The sequence below is a fragment of the Kogia breviceps genome, chromosome 4 (assembly GCF_026419965.1).
Source record: "Kogia breviceps isolate mKogBre1 chromosome 4, mKogBre1 haplotype 1, whole genome shotgun sequence".
Taxonomy (NCBI): domain Eukaryota; kingdom Metazoa; phylum Chordata; class Mammalia; order Artiodactyla; family Physeteridae; genus Kogia; species Kogia breviceps.
The window spans coordinates 78,078,743-78,094,894 of record NC_081313.1 but is presented as its reverse complement, the minus strand read 5'-3'; the positions used below and the strand labels follow the sequence as shown (position 1 = coordinate 78,094,894).

At 37.9% G+C, this 16,152-nt stretch overlaps 1 protein-coding gene across 2 annotated transcripts in view; it reads right to left on the bottom strand.

Annotated features, from left to right (window-relative positions):
• Positions 1–15,908, bottom strand: part of ERAP2 (endoplasmic reticulum aminopeptidase 2) — a 39,302-nt gene extending 23,394 nt beyond the window's left edge. Inside the window, exons 1-7 of one of the 2 annotated variants that reach the window (XM_067033357.1) lie at positions 15,850–15,877; positions 15,053–15,103; positions 13,197–13,889; positions 9,545–9,683; positions 5,899–6,033; positions 4,000–4,120; positions 1,446–1,600 (exon numbers count right to left, since the gene is read on the bottom strand). In XM_067033357.1, the coding sequence (XP_066889458.1) occupies positions 1,446–1,600; positions 4,000–4,120; positions 5,899–6,033; positions 9,545–9,683; positions 13,197–13,747 (1,101 nt within the window). In that variant the 5' untranslated portion in view covers positions 13,748–13,889; positions 15,053–15,103; positions 15,850–15,877. Of the gene's footprint in view, positions 1–1,445; positions 1,601–3,999; positions 4,121–5,898; positions 6,034–9,544; positions 9,684–13,196; positions 13,890–15,052; positions 15,104–15,849 lie in introns of both variants that reach the window. The other variant, XM_059062895.2, reaches the window with a different exon arrangement.
• Between the last annotated feature and the right edge of the window lie 244 nt (positions 15,909–16,152).

Below are 16,152 nucleotides of genomic sequence, written 5' to 3'. Positions count from 1 at the left end.
GGGATGGCTAAAGCTAAAGGTGTCGTTCAGAGATGAGGCTGGAGAGGTGGAGGCGAGCCGGATCCTTGGGGCCTTGTTTGCCACGCTATGGATCCTTGACTCACCCAGGCATTGAGAGTCTTTGCCAGGATTTTACGCAGAGGAGTGACATACTCATATGGAGATTAATGGGGAAACAAAATAGTCAAGGCCAGTGGGGCCAGCTGCTTCAGCCCGGAACACTGCATCCCCATAAAAGAGAAGCTATTAAAGGAAAGCCTTAGGGAGGATGGAGCCTCAAAAATAGAGCGCTCTGATTATTTCCCTATGAACATTGGGTAGAAAATTAGGAATACCCAGACTCAGTTAAGTGCCTTAGGGCTTCCAGAGACTAATGATCAAAACCCCTAAGATGGGCCAGAGGGGAGATGCTAAACCAGAGGAAGCTGTTCATATGTTCTCAAAATACAGTGCTGAGCATGGCTCCTATGTAACTGGGTTCTTAGTTTGCTGCTTTAAAAAACAAACAAACAAAAACAAATAACCCCCCCCTTATTATTATTATGGTCATGATAAAGGATAAAGTTAAACATTTAAAAATAAGATTTTGACCAGCTTCTACAATAGAATGATATTTGCCTACATGGTAAAAGAGTTTCCAGTGCCTTTAATAATTCACTGCATAATGGGGAATTTGCAGAAATGAAATAGAGTGGAAAAAGTCTCTGATATCTGTAGAGCTAGTTTTACTGTTTCATATTTGCATGTAATACAGTGTTGATAGATGGGCCTTGGAAAACTTATTCTGTAAGAAATGGTAGCAGTGGTGGTCAATGTCACCATCATTAATAACTAACACTTACTGAGTACCTACTACATGACAGACATAGACACTTATCGGTAATCCTCACAACAGTTACAAGAAGCAGGAGTTATTATGAACTTAATTTTATAGACCAGGACACTGAAGTTTAGAGAGTTAGGTAGTGTGTCCAGGGTCAGCAGCCCATGAGTGCATGGACTTGAAAATACTTCATTATGGCTGAATAATCACAGATTCCAATTGAAAGGAGATTGATTTTGCCCTAGATTGGAATGCCGCCGTATTAGAGGGTATAAGGGGAAATATTTTTAATAGAAATCTCTATTTGTAGGGTTTCTAATTCTGTGCTTTATGTATCTGCATGGTCTTCACTTTTCTTTACTAAAAGACATTTGGAGGCTTTGCCTTGAAGGGTTTTAGAGGATATAGTGACCACTTCTCTTGTGATAAAATTCCTGTATGAGACCCATTGTCTAGAGATTGAATATTCTTCTACTTGACATATTATGTTTGGCTTGATAATCCCTAAGGTCCCCTCTAGAAGTAAAATGACATGATTTTACATTGTTTCAGGAATATTGGTGGTGTTCTGCATAATGCTCTTTTGAACTGATGCTAAGAGAATGTCATGTGTGCCAGGTACCTGGTGTGCTAGTTCATGAGCTATGACTTTGGTGACCCACAGTTTGTCAGAAGTAGAAGAGGTCTTGGGATCAAAGAGCAGTGACGTCTCTCTATATGTGACAAGGCCCCAATTTTCCATGGCTCCACTTTCAAAGTCAGGAATGGCAACTAGATCTAAGAAATAAGAACAACCACAGTTGATCATTATGGCTTCCACACCAGAAGTGGGATTTGCTTCCCCCTCAAACATGTTATGATCCATTCAGTATACATAAGCAGATTTTCTGAAAACGTCAAGAGTGTCTTAACATTGATATGGTGTCTTGTAGTTGCTGAAAATAATCAGTATCCATCATCAAGCAGAATAGTCTATCAGTACATTTTTGGTTGTAGGTAAAGTAATCTATTGACATTTAACCACTTTTTCCTAAAACTAAACTATTAAAATACCTTGAGTGCATTATTGTTGAGAAAAAAATTCATTTAAAAACTCTCCTATTGTATTTTATATTAGTACTACAGAAAAACTTTGAAAATATGAGGTATCAAATAATGTCTAATATGTCTGGAATTCAACAAAACATATAATGAACTCATTTCTACAAAAAAAAAGGGGGATTTTAATTTCAAGGGAACACCTTTTAGGAGTATCTCTATAGTCAATATTTCAATCAATATTTCTAGTGCATACAGCCTCTAAGAGTCCTTCTAAGGCAGTAGAGGAAAAAAGCTGTTGGCATCACTTCTTTCTGAGCTCAATTTCCTTTTCAACATTGATATTTCCTCTATTTCTTGACAAAGTCTTAGGGAAAAAAAGTGAAATTTAATCATGTTTAAGCAACTCAGATATAACGTAAATTATATCATATCTGTGTGTGAGTATATATATATACATACATATATATATATATATATATATATATGTATGTATATATATATACCCTCTGCCAATGACTTCATGTAGATTAGAAAACTTCTGGCTAATATTTAATCTTGGACTTCTTTCTGTTTATTCTGCCAGGTCGTATTGGAAAAAATACTGCTCTTTGGCTGAAAAGAAAGGTAATATTTTAAAAGTTTGAAATAAATCAAGTCACTTGGCTTGCAATTACAATGTCTGGAATTAGTATTGGTTAATTCTAGTGGATTAAAATCAAATATTTATAATGCAATCAAAAAGTAAACTGGCACTAGTAGTAAAGATTAGTATTCATTAGCACTTCAAATGTGGGAATGACTCCTCTTCTAAATTGCATTGATGATTTTATATTAGTTATATTATTTCCCAAAGCCATTAGAAATGCTTATATCTGCTCTATTTTTTCCTAAGCTGCATGTTTCCTTTCAGTTAGTTTTATTTTAAATACATTCACTTCATATGATCTTCAAGGTTGCATTTTTCAAGAACAACTTAAGATTGTTGATAGCTGTTATTTGATCTTTCCTTGATTTTTGACAGAGGACAGCAGTGGACTGTGGGTAAACTGATTTAGTATATCCGTACTAAAAGGTGTATAGAACCTGCGCTATAATAATACAGTGAGACTCAGGAACTATAGGGACAACCCCCTGGAGATGTCTTCTGATGGTCCCCTTTTTTTTTTTTTTTTTTCTTTTTTGCTGTACGCGGGCCTCTCACTGTTGTGGCCTCTCCCGTTGCGGAGCATAGGCTCCGGAAGCGCAGGCCCAGCGGCCATGGCTCACGGGCCCAGCCACTCCGCGCCATGTGGGATCTTCCCAGACCAGGGCACGAAACCGTGTCCCCTGCATTGGCAGGCGGACTCTCAACCACTGCGCCACCAGGGAAGCCCTGATGGTCCCTTTTAACTCTCTAAAACTGTATGGAGGTTGGGCAGGAAAGGGGAGGAAGGACATGATAAGGTGTGTGTTCTAAAGTCCCAAAGTAAAACAATGTTTTGTCATTGTCAGAAACTCTAAAAATTAATCTATATAAGTTATAAAATTTAAGTCATGGTTTTTATATATTCTGCAACATAAAAATCACAATTTTTATTTTTTAAGGTAGAAAATTAAAACAAACCAAGATAGACTGTGTGTATTTTCTCATATAAAGATCTATGACTACTACATTCAAATTATCTATTTCCTTCAAATCTTTTTTTTTTTTTTGAGTCTGTGCCACGGTCTTATCTTCCAGCCTCAGAAACACGGTAGATAATAGATGGAGGGACAATTTTCAGCTATTTACATAAACCTTCGGCAGCTTTTATAAAAGATTGCTAGTCTTGTACAGATATGGTATAGAAGAAAATATATGCTCCAGAAAATTCATCCATTTAAATCTAATATAAAATGCAGATATTTTAATATTAAACCTTATAAAAGAATAGAGAAATGAACCACAGTACTTGGGCTTCTCATAATACTTTATTTTCTACACTCTAGGATCATCTCTGAGGTACAAATTATTGCTTTCTGGGCTAACTGAACGTCTTCAGTTGAAGACCTCCTTTCACTGAGGAAATAAAGTGCTCATTTAAATCACATACTAAGAGGGACGAAATCAAAGTATGTTCTAAAAATAAAGACGATGATGTGGAATTTGAACCTACCCAGTTTTGCGAGTGGATAGTGGATATCAAAGTAATTTTCGTAAAAGTCCAGCAGCTTCAATGATGCTTCCAAAGCATAATGTGTTTGACTCCATTTGTCTGGGGCTGCATGGATCGAAACCTGGGAAATGTTGGTAGGAAGAAGTGGTCTTTGAAGGACAGATCCTTTGCACAACTCCATTCCTAACAGCCCTAACCCAAAGAAAGGCAGACTGCATTTTTCAAGAAATTATTGAGATACCGTTAAACATGTTGTCAACAGGGGATAAGATGTTCTGTAAAGTATTAAAGCAAGAATCACTCTTGAAAATTATAAACAACCCTGTATTTTCTGTTACAGTACATTCCCTAGGTGCTAATCTGTATGTTTTAAGCTATATAAACCCATCACCTCATGAGAGCCCACTTCAGTTCATCACTATCATGTACTCTAGCACTTGAGAATAAACCTTCCAAAATTATGACCACCAACACAATTCAAATAAAACATAATTCTATGAGGTGGAAAGCCTTCATGAACTTATTGGAACCACCCTCTGTCATGTTTTCTTTTTTTATTATTGGTTTTTTAAAAAATTAAATTAAATTAATTTATTTTTATACAGCAGGTTCTTATTCGTTATCTATTTTATGCATATAAATGTATATATGTCAATCCCAATCTCCCAATTCATCCCACCATGTCGTGTTTTCTTTAAACTCAAAAATGCCCAAATATGTTCATTGACTCCCTGCAAACTATTAGCTATTAAGTGGAAGAAACAAAGTTAGATTCCAATCTTCTTGGGTTTCAAGTACAGTGTTGCTCTCATTTCATAATCTGCTTTCATGCTCTGAGTTAACTGAAGTTCCTCAGAAATTTTATAAGAAGGATATATTAGTGACCACAGTGGTGTGCCAGGAACTGTACTAAATGCACACATGTAAAATCTAATTTAATCCTCTCAATCACCTCATGAAGTAGGTGCTATTGTCTTCATTTTACAGATGAAACAATGGAAATACATCGAGATTAAGTAACTTACTTCAAGCCCCCTGTGTAAAAAACTGTAGAGCTGGGATGTGAATCCAAGGAAGCTGACAGGACCCTGTCCTCTGAAGTAAAGTGCCATCTGACCTCTCACACATCTATATCTCTGCACGTATATATATGTGCAGAGATGTATGTAGACACATTGCTGATAATATGTATCTACATATCCAAAGGTTTAATATGTATGGAAATTGTAATAGCCATTTTATTGCTATTTTTCATAAGCATTATTTTATGGTTCTTTGAATATGTTTTTATGTCTATAAATTGGTTCCTCAGGGTAAGGAGTTCTTTTTTATTTTTCATGTCTTCACTAATAGAAGCGAAACTTTATAATTATTGGGTACTGTAAATTTTTGTAAACAATGAATGTCCTAAAAATTATGAAGATCTCCTTTCACTGAGGAAATAAAGTTATAGAAAACAATTAGAAACAATATAAGTGTCCTAGAATAAGATGCTGATTTAAAAATCCTTATGGTACCTCTATGTAGTAGAGTACGATGTTATTAATTATTAATATTATAGAAATATTTAATGGCATTTAATTTTTATGGCATATTATGGTGAGCTAAAACAATCATATATATATTTTTAAGTATATATAGTTATATACAGTATATACTGTTACTATATACACTCATATACTGACAGACTTACAGAAAATACTTAGAAGGCTGACACAAATATTACCAGTAATTATATCTTGGTGATGTGATTGTGGGTAACTTATTTTTTATCTATCTCTATTTTTGTAAATAAGCATGATACTTTGATAATAAGGAAAATAACCTTAAAATAAAGAAAAGCTCATTGCCTTCAGGATACTATTCTGCACTGTGTATGAAATGAGAACCCAAACTCACCTTGACCCCTGACGAGGCTGTGCCACTCACAGAGTTGAAATCACAAACTACGTAGGCTACAAGGTATGTACTCATTTTTACAGTAGTTTCAAAATGATCTTCCAAGAGGCCTCCTTCAAGTTCAATTGTCTTAACCTACAGGAAGGGAAAGAATCAGTATTTGAAAACTGGAGTATTTTACAAGAATGCCTATGATATAGGCTATGTAAGTTAGAGGAAAGCTTGATATTCCGAAGGACATGTGATCCCCTTATAGGAGATCAGTGGACCCTTCACAACATTCTGTGGCTTCATCTCCCTCTATTTCTTTTATCTCTAGACTTCCTCGAAGACACAATGTACTACTTTTGGGATCTCAAAATGATATCTATTTTTGCTTGAAAGCATAAAAATATCTTAGATGCTTCTGCTTCCTTGAGATGCAATAATCTCCAACACTGGCATCAATTCAAGATTTGTACTTCTAAGCAAAAATGTCAGAGAAGAGTCCTTTTCCCTTTGTTATATAATAAATAAATCTCTGTTGCAGAAGGAAATGGGAAGCAAAACTGTGCTAGATGTTTTGCATTATCTTTTAATTCTCTTATTATTTGTGTGTGAGGTAGGTGTGTTATTTCACAGGTGAGGAAACCGTCTCAGAAATGTTAACTGAAATGCCCAAGATCACACGGCTAGTTCCACGGCAGGACCAAGATGTGGATATGACCGTGTGACTCTAAAGCCATTGCTCATTCTTTCACTCGCTGGGTGACAGCTTGAGTCATAGTCTTATTTTATCTTTGCTTCATTGATTCAGCAATGAAAGCAGTCAGGCCAAGGAGATCATTAGTGATTTGAGCTTCTGCCTATCTACTGAGGAAGTAAAGAGCTTTAAGCCTATAGACTGGTCAGCCGCATCTATCAAATTCACTGAGTAATTACTGAATTCTATCTTTATTTGCCCTGGATAGCTTGTACCAGAGATGGTCTTCACCATGGTATGATGCCCCTAAATTCTGAATGGACACAGATCCAATCATGTGAAAATACCATTTTCTTCAAATTGAAAACAATTCTTAGACTAGCTTGTCCCTCACCCTCTCCAACCTCCTTTTAAGTCATCTGGTTTGTGGCAGTGCTAACCACGGACTATTGAGCATATTTTATGTGTTTGTATAAGATTGCAGTTTGCTTTGGTGAGAAAAAATAGCTTGAAGTATTATCATAAACTGCCTTGCCTACGTCAATGACAAATGTGTGTGCTATTAAATTCTACAGAATTCTATCAAAAACTCAATTCCTAAGTTTCAATAAAGCAGGAAACACTGACCAAATACTCTAGGAAAGGTGGCAGCATGCATAGGGCTGTAAGTTTTACCTCTGTCCAGCAAGTTAATTTTGTCCAACAATAATCTTTTTTAGGGGTCTGATTCAACCAGAGTTCTATGAGTACATACTCCTAGCAGATGAGAGGGTTATGGTAGGAGCTGGGGAGGGGACGTTATGAGGGTGGTCCTCTGACCAAACTCAGCAGCAAGACCCTTTAGTCAAGTGTGTAGATGGGTGAGGGGAGGAAGGGGAAAGGTTGTGGGACTGTGGGGAAACGAGTCTGTGACACTGGACAGCTGGTGGCAGAGACAGGAGACAGGTGGGCATTCCCTCTGATTTCTCCCCTCCTCCCCAGATGAAGACGTAGTCCACGGAGGGTGAGTCTTGTTCAGGAACCTGGAGTGACCCATGTTGATCAACATTGCCTTAAATGGAAGTATTTGGGCTGTTAGTGTAAGTCCTTCCAGGATGGTGATGTAAGCTCTAAGTATAAAACACTTGTTGCTAGAGAAGGATTTAGCTGTCTTCTCAATTTTGGCAGGATTCTACTTGTATAGCAAGTGTCACCAGCAGGTATGTGTTCCCTTAAGGAATGAAGAGGACAAAGACATGCCCAGAATATATGCTGCCTCTACTAGCTCTTGGATGACCACCTCACTTCCTAGTGTTCTTAACTTGTATTCCTACATTCTTAACTAAACAAATTGAGAACTTAGTATGTGTTGCTTTTTCTCACCAGTCCATAACCCATCTTAAGTGCTGCAGCTATTATCCAAAGAGTATGATTGTAGCATTATTTCCATTCTCCTTTCTTTGGATCACCATGAAAGCCTGGGTTGGGCATGCCAATGAGAAGCAGAAACTTAAGCCAATATTTGCTGAAAAAGGCATGATCCAGAGAACTGGCCCAGTCAACTGAGGCAATGCAAAGTTCAAGGATTATATGAAATATTTTCAAAGTTTTCACTTATTTTTCCTAAATATGAGAAGTTACTGAAGGTTTCTAAAGATAGAAAACTGAGATTCTAATATAACGAACTGACAATTTGTTTGCATCACATTTTCATTAAAAGGCATTACTAACTGTATATTTACTTTATCCTCCATGATTATTCATGTGAAAAATTCTGTTAACAAAAAGCTGCCAGGAAAGAGACTGAACTACACTTAAATGAACATTCGGTTCATAGAAGACTTGGAACTAAGTAGCAAATCCTTTTTACCTGAAAATGAGTAGGCAAATTAAATTGCTGTCTGTATGATCATGGAAAAACTGTGGGATATATGCCATGTGGAGTGTGTCATTTTTGCCCTTGATCTGCTCTGCAAGTATTTCAAAGCAAACATTTTTCTAGCATTAAACAGAAATCTGAGGGAAATTCAGCTTCTAGCTTATGGACTCATTTCCCCCCTTCATCCACAGAGGACAGTCACTGTGGAGGGCAGAGAGGAAAATAGGGTGGAGTCACTGGCTGGGTCATGATGACCTGGCTGCTTTCTGAGCTCATCCTGCTGAAGCACTGTCAGGAGAGCCTCTATTTTTATCCTACTTTCTAAGTAGCAATGGGGAAATATTTTACATTTCGTTCAACAGCTCAAAAGGCAAGCATATCATTAGTGAGGAAATATCGAATGAGGCTCAGTATCTACTGTGTCATTCAGAGTCTCTGTATTTTGAATATAAATATGACTCAAATAAAAATGTTCAGAGGTTTCTCTCAATTAAAAAAGTTTATAAATATGATATATAATTTTCATAAATAATTTTAAGCACTACTCGTGGAACTTAAAAAAAAAAATTCTATGTTATATCACAGACTACTAGATCAGAATTTCCAGGATGGGGCCCAGGCAAGCTTCTCTAGATCCTTACCACTCCAAATGTGGTCTCTGGACCAGCAACAGTGGTATCACCTGGGAGCTTGTTAGAAAGTCAGAATTTTGAGCTTTACCTCAAAAACGACTGAATCAGAATCTGAATTTTAACAAGGTCCTCAAACAACTCATCTGAAAATTAAAGTTTGAGAAGTGCTGTTCTGGGTGATTCTGAATTTCATCGCTAGCCAAGTAACACTGATTTAAAAGAACTCTGCTTCCATATAAACACAAGTAAAATATAAATCACTTTATTTAAATAATAAAGCTGCCTGTGAAACAATGCCCAAACAGAATGATGTTAAAATCTAGATGGATTGGGGTAATGTAATATGTAGAAGGATCAAAAACAAATTAATGGCTTAAGTCCTGAAAACAAAAAAACAATATTAAAACACAACAAAACAAAGACCAAAGTTCATTTTAAGAACAATTCCCCAAAGTTTCTAAAATTGGCAAATACCTTTGGCATGTTGGATAGGGCAATGTGTCTTCTCTCTCTTCTTATCTTGATTGAAAAGTTGGCCTTGAACAGTGGTTCATCAAAGCAAGGGAAAGCCATTCGTGCCTGGGTTGGCTCAAAATCTGTTACTGCAATTGTTCTGTGAAAAGAAGTACATTCCAGAAAGAATACACAAGTGAAGTTAAAAAAAAAAAAAGAAATTAATTTGTACCTTCAGAACACAGCTTATCAAACCTGGAAGTGATACGTTTGATTTCTCAAAGTATAACCTTAGAGAATCCAGAATCTAGTTTTGAAGAAAATGAGGGTAAAATTTTGTTTAGTAGCTGCCAATCATGAATAATGCATGGTGCTGGGCACTCTATTTACATGATCACCTTCATACTAATAGCAGAGAAGGATACTGAGGCTCAGAGAATTTGAGTGACCTTACCAGGACCCTTAGCTAGTAAATTTGCTGAGATAGTCATGCCCAATTTGACTTCAAAATTGACTAGGAAATTAGTAGTTTAGTGTCATCACTAAACCTGAGTGGGCCTCAATCAGACATTTGAATACCTGTGAGATGAGTGATGCCTTAGGTTGTGTTCCCAGGAAGCAGATCCTGATCTATAAGAACGTGCTGCCAAGAGAAACAGGTAAAGGAGGGAGGGAAGCAGGACAGGGAAGAGGAAGAAGTCAGGCCAGGTGCCAGCTTCAGCTTCATCCCTGGGGAGCTCTGGAGTGGAAACTATACCTTCAAGGTTTCCCCTACTGGAGGCAAGGAGCTGGGCTTTCATATTCTGTATCGTCATTGGCTAAGGGTCTTCCTGGGGGACCCAAGCTTCCCTCCAGACACGTCTATCTCTCTCTGCTTGCCGGCAAAGCAGGTCCAGCCTTCAGACTATAACAGGTAGATAGATACTCTGACAAATCTCTATACCCCATCACCTTGATAATGCTTGAAATGATATAATTACAGATTTATTCTTTGGGCTTTAAAGCTTTAATTAAGCAGCAACTCTGGAGAGCATATTTTGATTGAAAAAGGAGAGCAGACTAGAAAAGCTCAAGGGACAGATAAAGGGTGAGAAGGGCCAGGAGGAGGAAAAAGAGGGCCTGTCACGATAATTTTGCCTCAGTCTACTGTATTTCTATAATACAGACTGGAAAAATGAGACTGGGAGCTAAATGATTTGTTTGGGGCCTCGGTATTACTTGGATTCAGTAACAGGTTCTACAAAAGTAAAGGAATCCTAAGTACCTGGAATAATTTTTACTAATGTGAAATTTTTATTATAGTAAGTCTTACAATGAAAAAGCCAAAACTTTAAGATCTTTTTTGCTATTTACACAATTTTAGTGCTGCATGCAAAGTAGCAACTTCCTGCTTCTCAAAGAATTATTGTTGACTGAATTATTTTTGTATTTTAAGTTAAGTTGTATGTGTATGCATGTGGGTGTGTATTGTGTGTGTGTGTGTGTATGAAAAAGAGAGAGAGAGGTAATAAAATGCTGTTGACACTGTCCTGCAAATCATCTTACATGCTAAGACCTACTAGGTGACTGAGTATGAAGAGAGCTGACTAATTAATCATAAGAAGAGTCAGAAATAGCCTGCAGTTAATTATGGGAGGCATGTTACTTTCCAAGCTTCTACTCTAAAAAAATGTCCCCTCTGGTCTCCCTCATCTCCCCAAATTATATCCTTAAGATGTATTTCTTCTAGGTGGAGGTTTTGTCACTTGAAAAAAATGAAATAAACCATCACTGGTCACATGGTACCTCAGTGAGAAGTTGATGTGTCCTATCCAATATTGTGCTGGACCTGAGAATAGGCCTCTGAGAATTGAGGCTGCAACGAGGGGACGCGTCCCCAAGGGAAGGGGAGGTGGGCCTGGGAAAGGGCTGTCCTCAGTGGACTGCTGGGGGCTGTGGGGTGGGCATGTGAGCTGCAGAGGGCAGTGAGCACCTGAAGTGGGGGAGGGGAGGTAGGCAGCAGACACTGCGGGGCTAAAGTCGCCTACCAATATCCACTCTCCTTCTTCAGTTCCAGTAGAATCCTGATTTTGTTCAGGAAGGCAATGTGTCTGATGAAAAAATCATTTCTCTAGATTCTCTTGCAACTTGGTGGGCACATGACTCGTTCTGGCCTAGTTGAAGTCATTGGGTGAGAAAGCTTGGTAAAAGGAGTCAGACTCAGCTGGAATGTTTCTTTTTGCATTTTTCTCTCGCTCATTTCCCCCTTTTCCTGCCTGGAATATGGACTTGATGCCTAGAAGTGTAGAAATCATTTTGTATTAGGATGAAAGTCATATGCCAAGGATGGCTGAGCAGAAAGACATGAGGAGCCTGGGTCTTGGATAATATTGGTAAACACTGTAGCAAACCTGGGATGCCCTACTTCTGGATTTCTTGCTGCATGAGAAAAACAAGTGTGTGGCAAAGCCACTGTATTGGGGGTTTCTCAAACTGGCAATTGAATGCAACTGATACAATGTAGGAGAGCACTGAAACCAGACTCCCCTCCCCTCTGAGATGGACCCTGGCCCTGGACAGCCAAATCATCCCCTCTATGAAGCATCCTTGGTTCCTCTCTTTCTCTTGCCTTACATAGTCAATGTCAGCAAATTCTGTCTGTTTCACACTTGAAAACAAATGCCAAGTTCAATCACTTCACTCCATAAGCAGCACCACTGGCCTGGCCCAAGCCAACATCCTTTCCGGCCTGAACAATTGCAATGACCTCCTAAAAGACTAATCTGCTTCTACTTTTTCCTCTCTATAATGTACCATCAACATATACTTGATCTTTATAAAGCGTACATCACATCAGAACTTTCCAATGACTTCCCATGGCCCCTGAGTAAAAGCCTAAAACAAGAGGCTCTAAGTCTCTCTCTACATGATCTGATCCCTCTCTACTCTACTTCTCTCTCTCTCTCATTGTCCTTTGTCTCTCAATCACTCCCACCTTATAGACTTTGCACTTGCTGATGCCTTTGCTGGGAACACTGTGCCGTTAGATGTCCTCATGAAAGTTCAGATCTCAGTTTAAGTGCACTTCCTCCTCACCAAGAACTTCCCTGATCACTCAGCTAAATTATTGCCAATCCCTAGTCTATATCTCACTACTATACATTCAGTGCCTAGAACGGTGCCTGGCACATAGCATGGGCTCAATAAACATGAGCTGATCAAATAGACCATATTTCTCAGTTCTCCAAACTGACTTGTTTCTGTCTTCCGGATTTGAGTCATGCTGTTTCCTGGGCAATGTACATGCTCTCACTTCCTCTCTCCCAACCCAAATCTTATGTACATTTCCTTTCGGTTGCAGATCAAGTCTAGCCTCCTTTGAGAAGCCTTCCATATTTCAGCTCTCTCTGCACTGACCATCCTTCCCACTAGGAGATAAACATGTCAGTCTTGTCATAGTCATATATTGGCCTTTCCTCCTGGTTATTCTCTCTCTAGCCACTTATGCCTCTGCATCATGTGTTCCCATCTTTATTGTGCTTTCCTTTAGGAATGGCAGAGCTTCTCCTTCTGAGCTTCCCCATAGTTTTTCGGGCTTTTTATAAATGACTACTGAAGCATGCTCCTGGCAAAGAGACATAACCCATAAGGAAAGTATCACAAAAGACTATAAACAACTGGAGCTACATCTTACCTTGTTTCACCACCAAGAGTTCTGTATGTGCTTTTATAAAAGCCTTCAAAACCATCAGCTAGCTTGGCCTGGAAGTCAATAGCCACAGAATATCTCAGGTCAGCCATAAGTTTCTCTGGAACCAGCAGTGCAATTTGTTCATGAGCAGGATAACTCAAAACAGTTAGCTTTTTCCCTGGTTTCTTGTATCTCAAATCTTCCTCTGACTGAAGAGTAACATTCATGATTTCAAGATCTTTGCTGTGCAAGATGATGAATTGGGTGGCATCTTGAACCAAGACTTCGATCTTCTCAGATGCAACAAAGTCCAGGGAGGTGAGATTTGGGTGGACAAAAAGGTCATAGTGGAGGGGAATGACCATGGTGGGGAGCCTTAGCTCATGCCAAGGAAATATTTCCCCATTGGTGGCTACTGGGAAAGCCCCACGGTCCTTATTGAACTGATCAATAGATGAACTTGTGAACTGAGAACAAATACATATTTGGATGACTGCTGAGCAGTAAAATCCTATGTAAATATTAAATATTAGTTTTCTGCATGAATTAGCCATTACAGCAGAATGGAATACTAAATCTATTCTCTAGAAGACAAGTTAATATCCAGGCTAAATCTCATAGTTCTCCATAGCACCGTGTTGGCTCCAGTTATGTCACTCAGGTTCTGAACAATATGCTTCAATAAATGGACTTAACCTAGAAAGAAAAAAAAAAAAAACATTTATAGCATGAAGAAAAAGATTTCAATTTATAAATATAACTTGAAAAATAGATGGGCATATGTGAATTGGACCAAATATCCACAAAATAAAGTAGAAATTGTTATCAACTTGGTATTATAAATAAAATTTTTTTAGAGCTCAATTGAAGGGACTCTGCCTTAAAATCACATCTATGGAATGCCCTCTGCATTCTGTGCAATGGGCAGAAGGTAGGTGTGTAAATTCACTGTATGTTGAGCATTTTTAACATTTGGTTACATCATTTTAAGAGTGTGTCTGGATACCTGAACGTAAACTGCACAGGTGTCTCTATTTTGTCTTAATAAGTCATGAAGAATGCTCAATATTCTTTGGATACCATATATTACTATAATCAATGGCCTTGAACTTCACCTCTTTCAATAAATAACATTAGCTGAATGGCCCAATTCTATGGTTGCTGGTATAAAGGATGCTGGTCAAGCTAAGTGTTTACTCTCAGTTTATTTCCAATATATCAAAAGCCATGGAAATACAATTTCATTTATAATATTCAAACAGAGTATTTTTAAAAGTTGCTTTGGTCTTCCTCATCTCAGGCTACCTCTGAAAACACAAATCGAACTGAACTCACTGCCTCTGTAAATAAAACTAAGACAATCTCTTCTCATTAGAAGGGTAACACTACAAAACATAAAATAAGGACAAACAATATATGTGGTTAATTTAGGTATTCAGTTTTGACACCCACCCTGTCACCTGCCTCTATTTACCTTCTCCCTGCTTCAACTTAAACCCATGAATGGTTTCCTTTCCTTTTCTTTTTTTATCATTAACACATTGTTTTGAATTAATTGTCTAAACAGTTACTTCAATTTTCCAATTTGCAATATTAATGCAGATCAACGAATATTGTTAAAGAAACAAAGAAAAAGAAGAAAATAATGGTTAAATAACAACACTCCTCCCCTCTTTTTAGACAAGCATTAAATTATTGCTATCAAATCCCAATGTTCCAAGGGCCTCTGATACATCAAACCATAATTGGTCTATTAGCTTGAATTTCTGATGGTTTGAAAACTGAAATTACTTATTTGTTAGGTCCTGGGCTTGGGAATCAGAGTGCCTGTGTCCCAACTCTAGCTCCATTGTACTTACCTGAATGATCTTGGGCAAATTTTCTGATTTTTTGAGCATCAGTTTCTGCACCTATAAGATAGGGTAATGGTTGACACTAACATTGAGAGGATTAAGTGTAATAATTCATGTGAAGAATATGGCACAGCACCACAACTAGCATGTAGGAAGCATGTAATGAATGTTAAACATTAAATTTTTATTGTGGTTACTATAACTCACATTCTCTGGCCTAAGTTACGGTGCTTTGCCCCCACATGTAGCAGACATACCCAAAGGAAATTATATTTTTTTGGTAAGAGAGGAGAAAAAGGCCTTGATATTTTCATGTAGTCTTTAACTTTAGAACTGATAAGAACTTTAAAGGCCAGATAGTACAAGTCCTTAGTGTCCAGATAAAGAAACCGAAGGTGACTCTCCCAAAAGCACATAGGAAGTTTGAAGAAGAATCGGGACTAAAATACAGTTCTTTGACCCATTGTCTAATGAGTTTTCCATTATACTGTGCTTTAGTGTTTTGAACAAAATATCCAGAGATGGAAGATACAAAAACTGCAACAAACATTTGGGAAAAGCTAAGAGAATCTCCAAAAGAGAGTGAGTCAGTTAAACAGATTCTTAAATAAAATCCTATCCTTAACTGCACTGCACGAACTTTCCAATACAGTAGTGCCAGATTCACCCACCTTCCCCAGATCCCCACCTTAGGCTGCAAGAGCTCCTCAAGACAGAAATTTTATACCTTCAGTTCAGGTCATTATTCTCACTGAAAAAGTAATGATTTTAAGACAACGTCAAGAGAAATGTTGATCTGTTACCTTAATCCATGCTGTTGCAGATTTGAATGGAGGGGAATTTCTTTTTGCTTTCACTTTCTATTAGGGTAAGATACAGAACTTTGCATAACTGAAATTAACAAGCAGCTTCAGCGTAAAAGTCACACCATGGCAACGCCAGGTAGGACTCCAGCAATCCCAGAGACTGCTGCTGCTGTTGTTTTATCTTCCCCACCCCCATGTCCCCAGGTGAGTTGTGTTTTGTTTTGTTTTGTTTTTTAATGCTGAGTTATTTTAAGACACGATCTTGAATTCCTCACTGTGCTGTGTCCATATTACCGTGAA